General features: G+C 55.6%; 1 protein-coding gene across 1 annotated transcript in view; it reads right to left on the minus strand.

Annotated features, from left to right (window-relative positions):
• Positions 1 to 8,318: 8,318 nt before the first annotated feature.
• SEMA3G (semaphorin 3G) overlaps positions 8,319 to 21,313 on the minus strand; it is a 56,712-nt gene continuing 43,717 nt past the window's right edge. The window contains exons 8-16 of the mRNA XM_067561173.1: positions 19,897 to 20,011; positions 19,294 to 19,363; positions 17,993 to 18,137; positions 17,145 to 17,376; positions 13,528 to 13,619; positions 12,781 to 12,822; positions 11,568 to 11,793; positions 10,988 to 11,127; positions 8,319 to 10,043 (exon numbers count right to left, since the gene is read on the minus strand). Coding sequence (XP_067417274.1) covers positions 9,585 to 10,043; positions 10,988 to 11,127; positions 11,568 to 11,793; positions 12,781 to 12,822; positions 13,528 to 13,619; positions 17,145 to 17,376; positions 17,993 to 18,137; positions 19,294 to 19,363; positions 19,897 to 20,011 — 1,521 coding nt within the window. The 3' untranslated portion in view covers positions 8,319 to 9,584. The remainder of the gene's footprint in view (positions 10,044 to 10,987; positions 11,128 to 11,567; positions 11,794 to 12,780; positions 12,823 to 13,527; positions 13,620 to 17,144; positions 17,377 to 17,992; positions 18,138 to 19,293; positions 19,364 to 19,896; positions 20,012 to 21,313) is intronic.

Consider the following 21,313-nt stretch of genomic DNA (forward strand, 5'->3'; position numbering starts at 1 on the left):
GGGCCTCTCCCTCGCTCCCTTCTCTCTTTCTGCCAAGGACGTCCTAGGACATGGGGGCTCGGACCCATTCTTCCGCTCTAAAGCCATAGGCAGCTGCCCCCGCTTGGGTGAAAGAAGGCTCCCCCCGCCCGCTAGCTGGAGAGCCCCATGCAGCTGTCAGCACTACCCAGGGCCTGCAGCGCATCACGGTCCCTCCCCGCTTGGCTGGGTTCCACCTTCAGGAGACGCTGGGCGTTGGGACCTGATCCCCAGCTCACCGAGGTCAGACCCTACCAGCAGAGGGAAGGGGGTAGAGTGGGAGGGCAGGACCAGTCTGCCTCTGGCTCCTAGCATCCAGAAAGCCCTCACCAGCCTTCCCTGCACAGCACCCCACAGCGCTTCCACAGCATCACACAAAACTGCACGGGAGGCTTAGTTGCTCTTCTGTCAGGGCGGGATCTAGCATGCAGTGGGCAGATCCGGTGACAGGCCGGGCTAGGCAGTCAGATACACACCAGCAATTCTTTCCTCTCACCCACCGGGCTGCATTAGCCTCACTCAGCTTAATTAAAACCCCAGCAAACAAGCCCCGGGTGGCGTTTTCCCCAAATCGGTGGGCGCTTGCTTAAATTAGCCGTAAGATGGCCAGGAGCTCCTTGGCTGTGTGTGCTTTGCCCCAGGGAAATAACATCTGGCAGAGCCCTTTCCGGTTGGGTTGTTCACAGGCCCAATTTTTCAGTTTGGTGGCCAAACAGAAAAAAAAAAAAAAAAAAACTGGGCCCACGTGAAACCAAAAAATAAACTGAATTTGTTTGGCAAAATGAAAAAGCTGACCAAGTTTCTAGTTTTGGGCTAGGGGAAGTGTTTTGACGTTTCATTTCAGCTGAGATTTTGGACTAGATGGGGGTCCCTTCCCTTTCAACTCTGACTGGGGTGCGTCTAGCTTTGGTTTGATCAGGGGACGTGGGGGAGATTGTCCTTTCCTTGGAGAGTCTGTGCCGCAGCTAAGACATCTCAGCAGGGGTCACCTTGTTCTACGAGTCAGCTGTGATGTTCTCCTAATCTCACAGCCCGGAAAGATTCCCAGATTCATAGACTGCACAGCCAGACGGGAGCACAGCAGCTCTCCATGAGCAGCTTTAGGGCCTGATCCAATGCCAGGGAAGCCAATAGGAGTTTTCCCACACCTCCAAAGGCCTTTGAGAAGGGGCTGAAACATTCCAGCTTATTCTCTCTCTTCCAGGAGAAATCTCCTGTGCCCTGACAACGGGCAGCTCTGGGTAACGGGTGGGCTCTGCAATAGCGTTCTTGCTTGGAGAAGAAATTGTCCCAGTGCTGAAGCCACCAGAGGCTAATATTCACTCATTCAATGTGCTGTTAAGACTCTAGTGTCGGAGAGTTTCAGACTAGGTTTGTCTTTCTCCGTTGGTCCTAGTTACACCCTTCCCCCATCCCAAATAATTTCCCCTCCTCTTTGTTGTTTTCACCCTTCAAACAATTGTAGTCTGGGGGACCCGTATTTCACTCTCACCTTTCCTTGTCAATCAGCCCATTCAATAGCCCTGATCCTTTTTTTGTTCTTCCAGGAGCTTTCTCCAACTGTCAGCAATCTCTCTGGCAAGGAGGCAGACAGGCCTTCCGCCTGGACTAGGACATGCACACTTGAAAACAACGCGACTGCCCAGGGATACGGTAGGTTTCGGTTTAGCCCTGTGATCCACGTCCATCACAGGCCCAATCCTGCCCTCTTTTCTGCAACTCCACCAGTGTCAGCGGGTGTAACTGGGGAGAGACGTTGGCCCGCAACGTCTGCAGACTCCAAAGGGTTAACACCACAGTGCAAGTGGCTGGAACCGGCTGGATATTTAAGGAAGGCCAGATCAAAACCGCCCAGTCGAGGCTCCTCTTTGCACGGTGGCTCAGAAGTTGAGCTCTAGGTCTGAGAAGACGTGAAGCTTGGGGAGTTGGGATTCCTCCTTGAACCCAGTCCCACGTGTCATGTCTTGGGCCCCTCGGGCTCCAAGATAGCCAGTTGCTCCCCTCCACTGCCCGCCCCCACGGTCAGCGTGGAGTGGGCTGCATGACAATCCAACCGCTGAGTTGCCTCCCCCTGCTTGTGCTGGGGAGGCAGGGCTGGTTGGACTGAGGGTCAGGCCTACCACCAGCTGAGGTCTCGTCCAAGTGTAAAGGAGAGCACGTCCGCCACGGCCCCCAGCGCCCCATTCCCGCAGCCGAGCAGAGCCAGCACGCAGAGGCGACCCAGCGCTGCCGCTTAGAGCAAGGTGCCCGCGTATGGGCTGGTGCACAGCTGCGACGTTGGCTCCCTGCCACCCGGGGATGCTCCGAAACAAAGGGAATCCCTGCTTAGCTCCTCAAGCTAGCTTCCCACCCCCGCAGCGGCGCACAGCCGCCGGAGCAGAAGCCCTGTACGTTTGGAGGCAGGCGAAGCGGCAAAGACCTTTTGTTTCGCGTTGCCCGGGGCAGACTGAGATTTTTGATCTCTGTGCCAGGCTGCCTCAGGTCAATGATCGCTTCCTCTCTGGCCGGCGAACATGAAAGGCCGGCTGACAAACCAGAGCCACCCCTCCCGGCTCCCAGCGCGGTGCGTGTGGTGTTATTCTGGGCCTTGGGAGAATCCTCCCACATCCTGGGGCGCGGAAACCCCAGTAAACAGGGAACAATTCCCCATTGTGGTGCCCTGCGTGGCAGCGGCGTGGCGACGCCCCCTCCCACCCCCCGAGGGCTGGGGCTTGGCGACAGCCCCTGGTTGGTTTAGTCTCGGCCCAGCCTGGCTTTGTTGTGTGGTTCCTTTCCTCTCTCTCTTGTAACAATGCCCTTCCCAGCAGGGCCTGCGCTTCATGCCATTGTGCGGGGCCCAGGGGCTGCAGGAAGGCGTGCAGTGCTTATCGCCGTGGGGAGTTTACTCAGCAAGTGAACTCATGCTTTCCCCGGCAAACAGCCGGCTGCCACGCAACCGATTTCCCCTCTGCCTGGGGGCCACAGAAACTGCTTCAGGCAGCTGCACCTGGCTTCCCGGGGTGGGGCTGGGGGCCCAGCTGGCAGAGCCAGTGAGCTGCAAAGCGTTCAACGCCCACCGGGCCGACAAGTCCCTGCACAGCAGAACGTGGGGGGGTCGGCCTCCCTCCCCTTTCCGCATTCAGGTCCGGGACATCCGGCCCCCCGGAATCCTTCGCATCGGGCTCGGGTCGGAGCACTCCAGGAAGGAGCCGACCAGGGGAAGGCTACGAGGGGTGACACCAGCTAACTGACGCTGGGGATGCCGGCTTCCAGGCTGGGAACTGCTACTCTGGGAGGGCGCATCGCACAGTTAGCTGAGCCCCAACGGCCCATTGACTTGCCTTGGACACTTGTCTTCCTGAGGCTCCTTTGGACAGCCCAGCCCTCATCTGCAGCAGAGGGTGGCAGCTGGGCGAGCAGAGGAAGTTTGTTGAATTTCTCTCCCATTTCCCCCTTCGCCTTCTCTCTGCTCAGCCCTGCCCCTGGCTCAGATTCTTCCTCTAACGCGAGCTTGGGAAAGGTTTAACCGTTGCCCCTTTGCCCTGCATCTTTGCCCACCTCTGATCTGCCAGCGGGTGCCACTGCTTCTGGAAACAGCATGGGCACATTGATTCCACAACCTATCCCCCCCACCCCGACCCCAGCAGCGCAGCACTATGGACCTTGTGTTGAGCCCAAGGGGGTTGGAGTATCTCTGCTCGCAAGGGGTGGGGGGGCGCATCTGGGAATCAGCTGGCTCTGAGCTGCTCCTGGCTGTAAAATACAGACCCAGATCAGCCCCTCTTTAGGGTGTCAGGCCTGGTGCCCAAGGATCCACTGCGCAGAACGGTCCATGGCCACACTGCCTCACGCCAGTGCACCGTGGCCTGCTGAACACGAAGGGGGGTGACCCAGGGCCTCTTCCCTTGCCTGGAGGTGCTAGGAGCTCCACACACCCAGCTGGAGATCAGGGCTCCCTCGCTGTCCCATCGGCTCAGCAGGAGGCAACGGGGGCAGTAGCTGAGTTGCGGCTGGGCGGGCACACGTGAGCAAACCTGGCACCTTTGGGATGCCCTGGCGGCATTCTGATGTGCCGCGATCCCCAAGCAGGGCCCATCTCTCCCTGCCAGCCCATCTGACTCAGGGTCAACCCTCCCCGTGACTCCACTGGGGGGCGCCAGGGCCAGGAGGAGGAGATTTTGACACAACTTCAGAGCTGTGGCAGATGCCCTGGGGACACAGGCGGAATCTGCAAACCGGGTGTTTCAGCTGCTGCTTCAATGGGAGGCCACCAACTGGGCTCTCCGTACACAAAACACAATGTTGTGCAGCAGGCGGATAAATACACACCGCAGCGGGGGAGCGGGGAGGAGGAGGGCGAGTTGGAAGAAGAAATGAGAAAAGGAGAGCGAAGGAGGCTGGCCGGGGGGAGCTCACATGGGACAGGCCGGGAGAGATGGACAGTGGAAGTCAGGCAGAGCGTGAGAGCGCCGCAGTCAGATTTCCACTGGTTCTGGCGCCCAGCCCTGCAGCCTGTCCCAGGCTCCATTGGTCCCTGCCAAGGAAACCCCTACTGGGATTTTCTGCCTGTTGGATTTGGAGGGAGCTGCAGTGTCAGCTCAGATGTGGAACGTGGGGGACTTGGGGCGGTTGGGGGCCCAGTGATTGGACCGCGACCTCACACTGCTGAAAGTCACCCGAAAGCTACAGCCATTGATGGAGACGCCAGGAATCGCCCTGCAGTCCTGCATTCTGGCTCTTCCAGGAGCCATGGCCAGCACTAAATGCCCGTAGCGGCACCCAACCAGCTGCAGGAAAGCGCTGATTGTTGGACTCTCCTCCCCGCACTCAGGCTCTAGGACCTGTTTTCAAAGCCCTAGCTGAAGGCTAGCCAGTTACTCAGGGGAACATAGCTAGGGACGGCAAAGATCATTGATCCTGCCCCCAGCAGAGGAAATTCCTCACCAGGGGGTGTATCAGATAACAAATATACTGCAGTATTAACGCGGAGCTCCGTTCCCCTTATTATGGTGCTCTGCAAAGCAGCAGCTAGCTAAGGGTTTTCCTACCCTTCCATCCAAGTATGTCTAAGCACCTTAAGAAATGTAACCCCATGATAGTCTGGGGCTTGGTCAGTCTCATTTTACAGCTGGGGAAACTGAGGCTCAGAGCGGCGCCAGGAGTGCCGCATCGGAGGTCACACAATGAGTCAGTGGCAGAGCAGGGACTAGAATTCCCAGCGCTAGAGGCCAACCCCTCCACCACACTCGGGCTGCCTCGGTGTGACGGAGAGGAGAATCCAACCCCTGCGCTGTGGAACGTGCATTGCCGACCCTCCGCCGCTCACCTTTTCCTCTGCGACATCGCTGCTTTGGAACATGCAAATCAGAGCCGCCTGGCAGCTGGCGTGCCGTGTTTAACTAGGAACCAGTCCGACCAGCGCCAGCGCTTGGCTCTTTCCCCCATCTCCCAGGTCACCGTGGGTAAAGCAAATATTTGACATGGATGGAAACCCTCAAAGCGAGGCTAGAGAACGGCCCCTCTGCACCGTCAGAGAGCATTACGCCCGGGACCGGCCAGGCACAGACAACAACATTCAGCTAAAGAGCATAAACGCTTCTCTGGCCCTGCAGCTGCCCAGCGCTGATCCCCTGCCCTGGGAGGAAGCCCAGAGAGGGCATTACAGCCCGGCCACCAGGAGGATGGGGGAGGCATTCGGTGCACGGCCCAGCAGAGAAGGAGCGCCGCTCCATGACACAGCTGGTCTGTGTGCAGCCATCACTGAGCCGCTCCAGCCAACGCAGGAGGACAGTGGACGCCCCAGGCCAGAGCAGGATGCCGTTCCTCACTCAGTCACCCTGGGCAGTGCAGTACGCCAGCCATTCCCCTGCCAGCGCTCACCGAGGAAGGCCCCAGATGCTGGCAGGAAGGTCCATGACCTGGCCTTAGAAAGCAGGCAGCATTAGGGAATGTTCATAGTCTCCTGCTAGAGACAATTTCATCCACACTCCTTTACTCTCTACCCCCCTCACCTCCTCCGGGTCCTCATCCTCCCTCCTCAACCCCCTTCCCACCTCTTCCCCTTACTGCCCCCTTCCCTTCGCTCCTTACTACCTTCCTCCCGGTACCCCAGCTCCTAGACAAGTTCCCCCTCCCTCCTGCCCAGGCTCTGACAGTGGGTTTTATTATTGTTCGTATGACCATAAGACCCAGGAGCGAGTCATGGACCAGAACGGACCGGCTCTAGGGGAGTTAAGCCAATCTCAGTCCTGTGGGTCCGATCCTGCAAGGTGCTGTGTGCCTTTGTGTCCCGGGCTGCTCAGCATCTTGCAGGATTGGTCCCCCATGGGCCCAATCCTGGCCTCCTGCAAATCCCAGGACAGCTAAGGGGACGCGCAGTGGTGCAGATGGGAAGATCTGGATCTCTACATTTCTGGAGGGAAACAACTGGCTTTGGATCCTGATTCTCTCTGAACAGGCCCAGGCTGAGGTCATGTCGGACCCACAGCCCCACATCAGAACAGGGGCCCATTCAGCTCTCACAGGCCCAGGGAAACATTGTTCACTTTCACCCCTGCTTTCCCAGGGCTGGGAGCTCATTGCAGAGCTCATGGGTGCAGGCCCAGCCCTGCTGCTCAAAATCCCCTGAAAACCAAAGGATCATTCATTGTCTTTGTGCAGCCCTGCTTTATGCTAGGAAGGGGGGGAAGGGACCCCCAAAGCAACCCAGAGCATTAGGAGCACAAACCAGAAATCATCAACTGCTGCCCCTACCCCACTAGCTAAGATTTCAGTGAAGCCTGATCAGTTTCAGAGCAATCACTCACAAAACTGTACTGGCCAGACCCCGAAGCCAAAAGGGACCTTTTACCAACCAGCCGCCACCGCCTGGAACAAGAGCGGCCAGGCTTGTTCTAAGGGCCAGACTCACATCTCACCCATGTCAACTGAAACTCACATCTCACCCGTGTCACCTACCTCTTGAAGAGCTGTCTTAAAACAGAGCAAGTAAAAACTGGCTGCCTTATAGAGGTTGATCTCTACTTAAAAGGTGAGCAAAATATTACTGGGAAGCTTGGGACAGCTGTCCAGTGGTCCCCCACGGCAAGCCGTGTCTGTTAGAGGTAGTTGCTGGAGTAGCTGTTACTGGATTACCTTTCAGATGTGCTGTAAAACAGAGGTGCTGGGCGTTCCTGGTGTCCCAGCTGGATTGCAGCCTGGGGAATTACATTCTGCCTTCCTCCCTTTTCCCTTTTAACTGGGCACAGGTGTCTGCACTTTCTGGGTAATGAATGGCTGGGCCCTGTTCCCAGGAGCTGGCAGACAGCTGCTGTGCTCCAGGCCAGGCGATGCTCTGCAGCAATCCCTTTACTGTGCAAACAGGCCCAGATCTGCAAAACTCTTTAGGCTCCGAACGTCTGTTGAGATCAATGGCACTTAGGAACCTGAAGAGATTTGAGGCTTTGGGCTTCAAAGCATTCTGCTACGCTCCCTGCACAGGCAGGGTGCCGGTTGCAGGCTCGGCCCTAGACCACGTAAGGTCCATCCAGGGCTGTGCGATCTTTGGATGGAAATTGCTACAGAGATGTCAGGCACTATCATTGTTAATGACCAGGGAGCAAGAGCGTATTTCCTCCGGGTGAGTCAAACAGAGCCACACGTCCACGTCAGGGCAGGGCTGCACTGCTATCCCGCTGCTGCCCGGCATGGCCGAGGGAACAGTTGTCATGTTTCAGGCTACCTGCCATTGCTCTCCCGTTCTCATGCCTGTTGTGTCTGGCGTGGCAAAGGGGAACTCACAGGGGGTGTGCATAGCCGGTTCTTATGCCCCCGCTCCCCAGCACAGGCGTGTGGCTGACATGCTATTGTGCTCTGCCTAGTCTCAGTTGGCAGGTGGTCCCTCTGAAAGGGTTGGCAGAGGGTGTAAATCAGAGCAGCGCTGAGGCTGCTCTACCTGGCAGCAGGGCCAAGCAGAGAATCAGGCTGCTATAACTGGCTGCCCGGTGGTTTCCCAAAGAGGCCAGGTCAGGTGAGTGGATCCCTGCCGCAGCAGAGATCTGACCCTCGGATTCTCAGCTAGCAAAGGGCAGCCAGCGAGCTGTACTAGCCCGATCATTAAAATAGCAATCATCCATTACACTGGCGCGCTCTGATTTGGGAGCAGACTACGGAGAGCTCTAAAGGAGGAAAGCCCCTGATGAGTTAATAAATACATATACTAGGGATCAGATCCTGACACTTCAACTTCTGCCGCCTAGTCACTGGAAACACGCATTGCTCCAGCAGGGTCTAGACAACATTCATCTCAGCCAGCCCCACTCAATGGACACAAAGGCAAGTGGTTCCCGCCTGCACCTCCAGAGTCAGGGGCTGGTTTATTTGTTCAGAAAACGGGTGGATTTCATTCAGTAGTCAGTGGGCAAGTGGGCCTGCGAAGGGGAGCGCCCAGCTCAGGGGACCTGCAGGGAGAGACGCAGCCTTTCAGCACTAGATATCACTGGCTCCGCGGGGGCGCTCATTTCATCCTGAATGTTCTGTAGCTGGCAGTGCTGCATTTGTAACGGAAGAGCTGCCGGGGCTGCTACATTCGTAACTGATGCGGCAAGCGCAGAGGTGCCGGGGTGATGAAGTGCCGAGCCCAGAGGTGGCGGGGCTCAGCCCTGGCACAAACTGAGCACGGGTAGGCGGGTGACTGTGCCATGCTATCGAGCAGCAGGGTTCCACGACGCCGAGCGGGTGGGGGAGTCCGCGGGCGGGTGGACGTTGAGGTGCGTTCTGTAACCAAGGGCATTACTGACACAGCCTGAGGCCACATGCAAGGCGACTAGCCTGGCCTCCATTCTGCCTGCTGCCCAGTGCAGGACAGGGGGAGACAGACGGGGGCCTGTGGGAAGCGAATATTGTTCAACTGCACCCTGGTGCCGGAGCTGTCCATAAGTGGGCCGCAGTGCCACTGAGACTCACTCCTTCCCTGACTCCAACAGTGCAGCGGGAGCTGGCCAGAGCAGGCAGACGTATCCTGCCAACCGGCTGATTGTGGCTCCAGCTGGGTGTACAGGAATTGGCTCTTCTGTCATTCTCCGGGGCACTCTACCTGGCTGCCCCAGTCCTGGGAGATGCTCCCCCCAAACCCACCACGCTGTGTGTGGAGTGGCTTTTCCCTTCTCTCCCATCGCTGACGCCAGCCAGCTCCTGCCCAACCAGCCCGGCGGCTCGCTATCGCCCCATTGCACCACGAGGCTCCTACAAAGCATCACATCCTTCCCGGGCTGGAAAGGGGGCTGCGCTGAGGGGCGTGGAGACCACCACCTTCCCCGTTGTCGTGATTCCACCGGGACCGTTCATTGCACCTGCGGCCTGGCTGGAAACAAGGCACCCCCAGCTGGGAAAGACGCTGGGGTGGGGAGGGAAACGGACGGTGCAGTGGGAAGCCGCCTCCAGGCTCAGTCGTGCGGCGAGACAGCTCCCGGCTTGGCAGGTCCCATTGTCAGGGCAGGCTGGACACTGTTCCCAGCTGGGTGGATTCTCCCTTCCAAGGAGGGGGTTGTTCCAGGATGGTCCCTCCTCCCCCATATCCCCCCTCATGTTTGCCCCCCTCCCTTCAGTATCTAGGTGGCCACGGCCTGCCTGGGCATCCGGTTCCTCTCGTGCAGCTTGGCCCTCCCTCTCTTGCCGGCGTCTGCGCCGCTCAGCGCGTTTTTGCTCTTGGGGGGCTTGGCTTTGCGGCGCTGCCGGTCGCCGCACCACACCCGCTCGCAGTACTCCTCCACCCGCTGCAGGTTGGTGTAGCCAATCAGGTGCATGATGTCCTTGAACCACGCCCGCTGCCCCGGCGGCAGGCGGGGCTCCGGCACCCGGCAGGGGGGATGAGAGGACTCGTCCTCGGGATCCCGCTGGAAGACGTGCTCCAGCTGCTCGCTCTCGATCACCTCCAGCGTGATCTTGGTGACGGTCTGGGCGAAGCCGTGCTCCAGGGTCTTGCAGTAGTAGGTGCCGGCGTCCGGGCGGTACAGCTTTCGGAAGAGCAGCCCCTGCTCCGTCTTCAGGATCCGCTCGTCCGTCTTCACCTGCGAGAGACCCCACGGCAATCGAATGTGGGAACATAGGGTCTGCTGGGCTGGCTCAGAGCCCTGGACCCCTATATCCCACCTCCCATCACGCCGGCTCCAACCCCTGGGCCTCGTGACCCCATATTCCATCTCCTGCCCTACCAGTTCTGACCCCAGCCAAATGGAAGCGGATGGCTTCTGGGAGCTTCCATACCTCTCCCCCGCCCCCCACAACCTTGCTCTCTAATCAGCCCCCCCCCACTCCTCCTCCCGACCCCACCAGCGAGAGCCTGGAATGAGTCAGACGGGGCTGATCAGACAGTAGGGCCAAATGATCTGGCTCTGGGGGGCTGTGTGCACCTCCCCACACAGAATGGGACGTGCCTGTCACCAGAAGAGGCAACAGAACCCAGAAAACCCTCCTTGTGGAGAGACGTCTCCAGAGAACAGCCAGCTGCCCCGCGCCAGCTCCATGGGCTACCCTGCCGAGGGAACCAGCTCTCCTGCATCTCTGCCTGGGTCTGCTTTCCTTGGGCACAGCTGCTCCTTCCTGCCCGGGAATCCACTGCTGATGGGGTGGTGGCTTCCACGCGTGCCGTCGTCTACCTGCTCTCACAGCATCAGGCGAACCCTGCCCCAGAGCGAATCTGATGTCCCTTCACATTGTGAACTCCAGGCCCTCCCAGCCCCGAGCACTGACTATAAGAGGACGCCGGGGGGAGATGACAGACACACACCTGAGCCTCCAGCGTGCATCGCGCCCTGGGCAAGGGTCAACTGGGAGCCCAAGACGAAGGGCAGGGAGCTCGTTAGACTGGGAGCTTTTGGCAATGGCTGTGGAGCAGGACGAGTCCCAGGAGCAGTTGGGTAGAATCAGGCACCGTGCTGGGTCCTGGCTTTCCGGCACAGGAAGCAGACTGGTTTCCCTTTCTGGGGGGGCACGGTGGGGAAGGACGCCTCACCTCATCTCTTCCTTCGTCGTGGGGTCTCTGCAGGAACCACTGCACGGTGGCCTGGGGCGACTTGGGGACACACTCCAGGAAGGTGCTGTTATGCTCTGTCCCGTACACCACCTTCTCCTCAGGGCTGTCGAAATCGTCCACTGGGGGAAGACGGACACTGGCTCAGAGCCTGAGGGACAACGGGCGCCCCATGGCGCGGGCAGTCAGTGCTGGCCGCTACCCGCCCCTAGCCCCGTGGGACAGCCCCGACTTGGCTCAGAGGAAGTCCTTTGGCCCTTGGGCCCAGCCACTGGCCCATCCCAATGACTCCATGCAGCGCTAGCAGGCAGGGTGCGTTTGGCTGGATTGGCTCTGTGGGGCAGGGGTGGCTTGCCCCCCGATTGGATCCCAGCTAAATGGAGGGACAGCCCCACTCGGCCCAGGCAGTGCCATGACACCAGAGAAGCAGTGGACCAGCCATGTGGACAGGAGAGTCCTGGATGCCTAGCCACCGGCTGGCCCCTCTAGGCCTATCTGCACCCAGCCCCCTGGATGCCGAGTGAGAAGATGGCCCCTCTCAGCCACGCACGGGCCGCCTCACCAGTCAGATTCTGATCCAGACACTGGTGCATGGGGTTCCCGGTCCGGATGTCCTGGCGGCGGAAGCGGCGCTTGCTCGACGCTTGGTACCTGGCGCAGGAGAGGCCGTCCCAGGCGCAGTACGGGTCCCGGGCCAGGCAGCACTCAGCGCAGGCCGTGCCGTAGGTCTCGCACTGGTGCAGCTTCACCTGGGCCACCCCGACCCGGGAGCCCACGTAGAGCATTTGCTGTGGGAGTAAATGGGAACAGGCTGGTCACCAGCAGCCCTCGAGGAGGGTCCCATGGCGAACAAGCTACTGTTGGGGGCTGGGCGGAGCAGTGGGGCTGGGACACTCTCCCTTGCCCCACAGCAGCCAGGGTTCAAAGCCTGCCTGGGGCCATATAAGAAAGTGACCTACCCCAGCCTAGTCTCTGGGGAATGGATGTCCACCCAGCCGGGAACTGTTCTGCCTGCTCTGAGCTCGCGACTGGATCAGAAAGGTTAGTTATTGCAGACAACGACGGGGTGCATCGGCTGGCCATGGGAAAGCAAGGCCTAGAAAGTAGGGGTGCCGGGAGTGCATTGGCAGGGCTGCGAGGGGTGCCCGAGGCTGGAATAATGGCATCTGCTGTGGGGAAGGAAGGAGCCAAGCACGTCAGACAGGGCGGTGCATGGAGGCTGGTCCATCAAAGACCACGTGGATGAAAGGAGGATCCTTCCTGCTCATCAACTCCAGAGTTTGTTTCCAGATAGAAATAAATACTCCAGAAGAAGAGGAATTTCAACTGGCTGGGCAAAGAGGGTGGGACTAGGAGGGAACGGGCAAGAGGGGCAACAGAAATTGTAGGGTGACTCTCAGGAGAGTTTCTGTGGAGCTGTGGAATGGTTTTCCCAGGCACCAGGAGGAAGCCCTGTTGGGTGATTGCAGGGAGACACCCTGTACTAGCTGCTGGGCCGGACAGATGCCTTAACACTGCACTTCCCACACTGCGAGCTACTGCTGCCACAGAGGTGACTCTGCCAATCGTCAGGCCCTAATGCTCCCTGCTAGTTCTAGTCCACGCCAGGAGGCTGTCATGGTTTCCTGGAGTTTAAAAACTGGCACCTCCCCACACACCTCCCCCCAGCGTCTCTGCTCTCTGCACAGCCGCACTGTGTCCATCTCGGTCGAGGGTGACCGCTAACCAGGCTGGGTTCTGGCCCGCACTTGTCCCACTGAGAAGCCACTACTCACTCGTTTGACAGAGATTTCCATCTCAGTAACAGGCGTGGGTGCCTGCGGGAGGAAGAGACAGCACTCAGTTAGGACACGTCACTGAAATGAAACATACACCCGTCTTCACGAGCACCACGTTCTGTCTGTGGCATCTTCAATCCTTCTAGCTTTATTCAGCTCCCTGCCCCCCTGCCCCTCACCCCATCATCATCATCATCATCACCATTTACTGCTTCCTGAGGGGAACATCTTTACTAACACAAGCAAGAACTATTTTCCCAGAAGAAGAGAGCCAGCCCCTCCCGCGAGCTGCCCGCCCAGATCAGACCGCATTCTCCTCACACTTTCACCACTAGCGCAGTTCCAAGGTTGCGGAGTCCTTTATCTCTGCCAGCATGAGAGGAGATCCCAGCTCAAGGCACGCGCTGGAGACATTCACACATACAGCTCAAGCGCGCACACGCTTATCCAAACAGAAGGCAATATGCCACGTGCCGCACATGCAACAGTCATGCACACAGGCTTACTCATGCAGCAGGCGCCATGTATGAAACGTAAGTGCGCACACACGTCAGCAAAGCTTGTGAATACAGGATGTGCGGACTTTGCATGGATTGTATGAGCGTACCGTGTGCACGTCATTGCCTGCACACACACTGCTGCATGTGGCACACTCCGAGACACAGGCATGCTGCACAGGGGCAAACACGCAAAGATGCCTGCCCACATCATTGTCATTCGCAAACACGCGGCCATTTATTTCACCTTAAAAACCTGCAGCTCCTCCAGAATGACTTCTTCGGCTGCTGCGAAGTTTCCTTTCTGAAGGGCTATGACCTTCAGTACCGAGCCGGCATCTGGATGGGAACAGAGAGCAGGGGAAGATGGATACAATTCCTGCTGTGACACGACTTACTGTTTTGTGGCACCCAGAAACATATGCACAACCTACATACAAGGCTAAGCTCTTCGCCATCAGTTTGTATCCCGGGCCAAGCACAAGAGAGCCGTCCTGCACCTCTGCACCACGAATGTCAGGGCCTGGCTGCACGAGGAGACTATCACTGGTCTTCCCTGCTAGGATGCTAGAAGGAGTCCCTCCAAGCCAGCTGGACAAAGCTAGGGTATGACTCATACAATCAATCACATCAGGCACTGCTACAGCCCCTTTCTCCTACAGATCTCAAAGAGCTTTGCAGATGTGGTGATATGGGGCAACTGAGGAACAGAGGGGCCAATTGTCTTGCCCAGGTGAAATGCAGAGCCAAGAATAGAATCCAGCTCCCAACCTTTCTGTGAACACTAGACTCTCCTGCCTATCAGTACAAGTGTATGATTCAATGGGCTGTATCTTCACGGGCTGCTCCTAGAAGCATGGAGGGTCAGCTGGGCTATCCACAGGGGCTGCTAACCTGCCAAGCAGAAATATTATTAACGACAAACTGGGTTTGGCTCCAAAATGTGCCTGATAACAATACAATTTGTTGGTTGTTGTTGCAGAAGACTGAACTGTTTTGGAATATTTAACAACAACATAAACAAGTCAAGTGTTTTTAAATGTGGTTGTCTGGTTTTTATGGCTTGCTGTGTACTTTTTCCCTCTTGACAGTAAACATCTGACAATGGCAAAAAAACCAAAACAAAAAAACACACAACAAGATAAAATCCGCCTGGCACGCATGGCTCTCGGAACACAGCAAGTGCCCATCACAGCAGGTCCTTGGCTCCAGCATGCAGTGCTTTGTGCTGCAGCTGGTAGCAAGAACCCGTGGCTGTCCCATTTTCAAAGTGTCCCGTAGGGCCTACCGTGAAGAGCGTGGGAGAGATTGGTAACATTTGTATGACTAGCGTGAACACCTCTGTTTATTTGCCATGGAAGGGGCAGCCTCATGTTGTTGCTCACATGTCCCAGGAAAAAAGCGAATGGATTCAGCAAGCCAGTCGACACTTACAAGACAATGACTGGGGTGTTCCCTTTGATGGCCCCCTTCCCAGCTGTGCTCACCCGATGAATTTGACAAGGGGAGGGGGGCCCCAGTGAATGGAGACAGAGAACAAAGGAGTGTTGTGACTATTGGGTCTGCAAAATGTACCTCTATTGTAAGCTAAGACATAAAAAGTAAGTTCACAAGATGTCAAAATAACCTATACTTTTTGTCTACTTTGAAATTAACCATGAAAACCAGGTTGAGTTATTTTCAATAAATGACTATTACAAACCAGACAAAGACGCTGGATTAGTGCAAACAAAAAGGACTTGCTGGTATGATTCAAGGACTATTGAACTCATGCTTGGTAAAACAAAAGGTGTGCAACCAGAAGTAAATGGTTCAAAATTGGTGTGACGGCCCTTATGCCTAATCAGTGGACAAAATAATGAGGGGGGATGAACTATGTCTCCCACTTTTGTCCTTTGGGGTTTCTTCAGGAGTGACTGATAAAACCATTCTCAGTTCTCTCTCCTTCTCCTCTTCATCCCACCTTGCATCATAACTCACCTCAATCTCATCTTCCTTCACTCGCCCCCCAACCTGCCGGCGCTACAACTCCTCTAAGGGACTTTTTTCCTCCGTGGAAGGCTGGTTAGCCTTGCTCTTGTTTAAGGAACTTCGTTTTCACCAGTGAGTGCTGATGACTCCATTATCATGACATCCAGTCCTCGGCCCATCAGTGGGGATACCTAACTGCCAGCAACCCAGAGACATGTTTTGTCTCCCTGCCTTGTGTTATGTTCTGCCTCATTATTTCTTTCCTCCTCTCTCGGCTTTTCATCAAATCCTGAACTCAACTAAACAGCATCCACTCAAGCCTGCACTGTCTAAGGATCCAACCAGATGATGGCCCTGACCAGATCATAACTAACAAGGCTCCAAGCAGCAGGTGTCGTGGTCAATTTGCCAGCCAAAGCATGCACTTGTAACTAACCAGCCGTCCAATGTTCCCAAACCGTCAACGACAGACATATTTCACCCATCTTTTCTATCCTGTCTTTCCTCTACCTTGTGTCTGTCTGTGAAAAACAAGATAAGCGAATGGCCTTCACATCAGGCCTGAGTAAAATTAACCTTTTCCTTTTCATCAAAGAAAGGTTGTTCTGAGAATAAAGAATCTGATATTTTGACTCCAAAAGGAGAGAGACTTTGAAAAGATCTAAGTTTGTTTTGCATAATCACTCAGCCAGAGTTTCAATATCGGTGCTTGTTTTAACTTCATGCTCTTCCTTGTGTTTAATCAATTAATTTTCAATTTGAATGACAGTTACTTGGCAAACATCTAAAAACAAAGTAAAACCAAGGGCTCTGTTTAGAAAAGAAACAATCCCGCATCCGGCTATCACTGTTTAATGTCAGACAGTGACAGAGCTTATAAACACCTTTCATCCTTTAGGGCTTTAAGATCAACATCAATACAACAGGGGCCTGCCTGGATGAGACACCCGCAGGTTCAGGGAAGGCAGGGAACACAGAGGCATCACCTGCAGGAAAATAGACTGAAACCCAGCCCCCAGAGGTGGTGGGTCCCCGAGAGCCGCTGGGCCTGGCCTCAGGTAGCCAACCCTCCAAGATTGTCCTGGAGTCTAGAGGAATTAAAGATTAATCTCTAATTAAAGATTATGTCATGTGATGAAATCTTCAGGAATGCATCCAACCAGAACTGGCAACCCTAGTCCGGCCAAGCATTGAGAGAAATGCTAGTGTTGGATCAGACTTATGCATGTAGGCCTCTTGTTGTTTTAACCTTTTCTTTGGGGATGCTACATTCCTATGGATCAATAAATAAAACTTGGTTTGGAAGAAGCTGCTTAGGGTAGGTCTATGTTACCACTTAAGTCGCTCTAATTTATGTCACTCAGGAATGTGAAAAAGACACCTCCCTGAGCAACACAAATTGCAGTGACCTAAGCACGGTCCACACTGATGCTATGTCCCACCAACATAGCTTCTGCCTTTCGCCGAGGTGGAATAATTATGCCGATGGGAGAGTTTCTCTCCCATCAGCACACAGCGTCTTCGCCCAACATGCTATAGCGATGTAGCGCTTCTAGTGTAGACCTGTCCCTAGAGTCACTGCATCCACCGACTGGACACAGCTCCCTTAGAAAAGGCTCTTGCGAGTGCCAAAGCCAGCTGGACCTGCAGAGACAGGGGAGCTGCTGTCCAAGAGTGGGAGGGATCGCAGGGTTTCAGCCTGAGAGAAGTGCAGGCGTAGGGCCTGTCACTGGAAAGGGACACGTTGATTAGACCTGCTCTGAGCAGCAGCTGAATCACCCAGAGGAGGATGGCCCAGAAGGGGAGTGTCCGGGAACGCCGCGAGGGAAGATCTAGCAGAAAATGGCTGGCCTTGCTGAGACCAGGGGGGTTCTCCTGTGTGTGCCAGCCCACCTGTCCCGAGGAACATGACGTCATACTGCCCGTCCTCAGCGTCCACCCGGTCCACCACAATCTGCCGCAGCCGGTGCTCCAGATTGGTCTTCACCAGCACAGGCCGATGGTGCAGCGGGTACACGGGCCTATACATAAGTGGGTGAGCACGGGCGAAGTGTAGCACCTCGTCAGGGTAGTCCTTGGTGGAGCCATACTGCCGGCTGGGCTGGTTGGTGGTTTTGCTGGGACACTGGCGTGAAGCAGAAGAGACAATGTTTCATCCTCGCATTCCGGCTCTGCACCCCCTGTGCCATGACGCTAGGAGACCCCACCTCCAGCCTCCCCATCCCAGCACTTGGGAACCACCTGCTCGGTCTTCACAAGGGCCTTGGGAATCTCCACACCATGCTGCTGTCTGGGCTGCTACGTCCTTCTCAAGCCCAGATCCATCCTGTTGTCAGCCCAGGTGCCAGGCTCATTCCCACTAGCTCCTCCTCCCCTATCCAACCACAAACACAGGCCAGCTCAGTGTGGGGGGCAAAGCTCCAGGCAGGGGAAACATGACAGACTCTGCTCTGCCTGGGAATCGTTCATTTGCCTCAATCATATTCCAGAATGGGTCCCATCTTCCAATACGGATTTTGACAATGACCCCTGAAAGACCCAGGAGGAACAACTGCTGGGAGGTTCATGCCAGGGGACAGCACCACCAGCACCAGATGGGGAAACTAACCAGCCCTGACCCAGTGGGTGAAGTGAGATGGGATTAATCATGGAAATACCAGGCCCTGGAGTGACTGCATATCATTAGCCCTTTTTATGAGACTCCGCTAGGCATCTTCAAAACAAGGGTGTGAACTACTTACAACTCCTGGCCTGGGGTAGGGCACCTTGCCCTCATACGCTGCCCACTGGTGATCAGGGCCATCCTTATGGGCAAAGGGCCCATTGAAAACTGCCCAGATGTCTGCCATATGGTACACACAGACGGCAAAGCCTTGGAACACATTGCTGAAACGAAAGGGGTTGGGGTCCAGGGTGAGAAGCCACAGTTAGTCTCTGACACGGCACTACCAAACCCATCCCGTTAACAGTGCCGGAAACCCGCCCAAGAGATGGGTGTACTGAGGAGGGATAAAATCACCAAATCAGACACCAAGTCCAAAAGCTAACTGCAAATCTAGGGGCAACACCTGCCCAATGAGATGGGACTTGGCCTTCCACTCCGGATTGACTCGGAGTTTGATTGACTGACTGCTCAGAGAATCAGAATCCTCAGATCACAGTATAAATCCCCGGAGGGGATTGTGGTGAATTAAAACTATGGCTGCTACAGGAAACAGTAGAAACAATAAATATCATGAATGTTACAGGTTAAAATAAGTGAATCCTAGCTACTAAGAAGGCTGGAAAGGGTCATTTAAAGTAACGAGCTAAAGAAATCAAGAAACACAAACCCAAACCTAGGCATGGGACTTTCCCACTAGACATTCCAACAACAGCCTTATCTCTGAGCAAGACCTACCAACCCAGAGACGTAGCATTGCCGTTTTCAGGTTACAGAAAGACTGCATTAAAAGACGGGAGATGTGCTTTGAGACATCAAGTATTCATCTTTTAACTGTAGCAGTCGTGCTCCAGATTACATAAATCATCTTCCTGAAGGTCTGTTGCACATAGATCTGCCCAGCACTGTCCATTTTGAGTCTCAGATTATGCAGACATTACACCAAGGACACTACTTGGTATCTAATATTGATACAGAACTTCGACATATCTGTAGGAACTTCAGGAGCCATGGCTACTTATACCAGTCCATTACACCAAAACCAACCCAGTGCTTTTGCATTATTCATCATCCTTATGCAACTGACCTCCTTTCCCATTGTGCAGTTATTAGATAAATTATCTGTTCTCACTTAGTTTATACGCATTTTGGAGCAGGGACTTCCTTTTCCACTTTAGTCAGATCCTACCCTAGTGGGCTAGGATCCTCTTGGCACTACCACAGGGTAAATGGTAAACAATAATAACATTGAGCAACATGCAAAAAAATGGGGTGGGGTGAGAGTTAAGGATGGTATTTGTATGGCTGATGTTAATTTTCGAGTAGCAGGAGAAGACCCTTTGTTTGTTACAGAAAGTGAGAGGAGCTGTGAGTTGTTACCTGATGGTGCTGAAAAGGGCATAGATCTCCGGGCTCTTCCCATCTCTAGTCCTCAGTATGAAGATGTCCTCTATGACAGAGAAGTCTGGGTCAGCCTGTCTATCAAATTAGCCCCTTCCCCCACCCATCTACTCGGTGATGCTCTCAGCATCTTGCTGGCTTGTCAAGAGTCGCATCCCATGGGATACAACCATTCACCAGCCAATTCCAATCAACGACTCCCCCCTGGCTCTAGCTAGTGGTGATGGGAGGGGGGGATAGAGTGAAGCGATGAGCACCAGGACCGCCCCCCACCACACGGCTCCCGGAGAGGCAAAGGCCAAGCTGGAGAGTATCTCTGGACTCCATGGCAACCCAGAGGCAAACGACAGGATCTTGTCTTGGTTCCCAAAGGCCCCAGATCAACAGCCCATCCCCATTCAGCAGCTCACTTCCACACACGCCCAACTTCTGGCATACACTGAACTGGCGCCTCAGCATCCAGGGCTTTCTCCTTCCACCCACCCCTCCCAAGTGGCAAGCTGAGGAGTCCTCCGGCCCCACACATATCAGCCAGCCCCGATCCCAGAGCCCCACAGCGGGAGAGCATATGGGCAATCTTACCCAATTCATCAAAATAGGTGTCTATCCCATCAGGCCCTGGGACGGAGCACACCAGCCGGGCTTTGTTGAAGGTGCTCCATTTGTTGACTAGCACCCGCTGGCCCCCTGCATCATTCTGCAAGGAGAAGGGAAGTCACTGTACACACCTAGAAGCTACCTGAGAAAAGGTTAGCTTAGAGACCCTGAGCTTAGGAGGTTTGATCCACAGGAGCAGCCACAGAGCTATTTCCTCCGGAAGAAACAAAGTCCTGGCACCATGACGGGAGACAGTGGGAGGTGGAAGACACAGCTTGACCTTCAGCTCACACTGGATTATTGCACGTTGGCCAGGGAAACACTGTTTCACCCCCACCTACGAACGCCCCCCGTCAAGTGAATGTGATCAGGGCCCAAGGAGGCCCCTACGGCTTGAAAGGAGGGCCAAGGCCAGTGTCCGGGTTCCCCAGCTGAGATCCATGAAGACACCCAAAACCAGTGGCCACTTTGGCTGCGTATTTCTAAAGTCAAGTTCCCAGAAATGGAGCTCGGATAGTTTGAAGCAAAAATGTGACCCTAAGTGACTTGCCCAGAACCACACTAGTCCCATATGGATGGATCCTACCGTGGCGTCTTGCTTAAGGAAAGGGCTCGTGTGTGGAAGCTAGAGATGGAGGTTCTAGGCCCTACACCGACTTCTTGCCCCTCATGAATCCCAGCCTGGCCTGGCTTTATCAGATGGCCTGTGCCCGATGGACGTTCCCCTCACCAAGCACAGCACATGGCCTCTGATGCAGCACACTGAGATTCTCGCTAGGATCCCGTCGGGCCCTCCCACGGGCTGGCTCCCCGTCCAAGACAGCGTGCTGCCACTGGGCATGTGCGGAAGGCTGAGCTTTACACCTTGAGGGCATATGGGATTTATATAAAGGCAGGGCTAGTAATCCTGGCTCTGGACGATGGCAGGCAGCGCACGGGGCAAACTGCACCCACCCCCCTCTCCTTACCTGCAGCCCTCTGGCTCTTCTAGCCTAAGACCCTAAACCACTCTGCCGGTGCCCCTCCATCCTGCCCTGCAGCCCTCCCACTCAGCTCTGGCAACGCCCCTCCGTGCTGCCCGGCAAATCTCACTTCCTGGAAGTCTACCTGGGCACAGCCAATCTAATGACTGGACAAACTGAGAACTGGCCAAGTCATTTCACCAGTGACCTCAACCAGGTTTGCATGGAACGGTAAATCTGTGGCCCAGCCTAAATCCTCTGTGTGACACTCCAGCTATGCAAAGGGGGCTTGAAGCTGCACTCAGAGGGTGGCTGGGATTCCCCGGTAACACAGGAATCCCTTGGGGCCCCAGATGGTGTAGACCAGGGGTTCTCAACCGGTGGTACGCGTACCACCAGTGGTACGCGGAAGCCGGCTCGGTGGTACGCGAGTGAAAACC

This window comes from Emydura macquarii, unplaced genomic scaffold (assembly GCF_026122565.2).
Source record: "Emydura macquarii macquarii isolate MOO-44397 ecotype Brisbane River unplaced genomic scaffold, CSIRO-AGI_Emac_v2 contig_2369, whole genome shotgun sequence".
NCBI lineage: Eukaryota > Metazoa > Chordata > Testudines > Chelidae > Emydura > Emydura macquarii.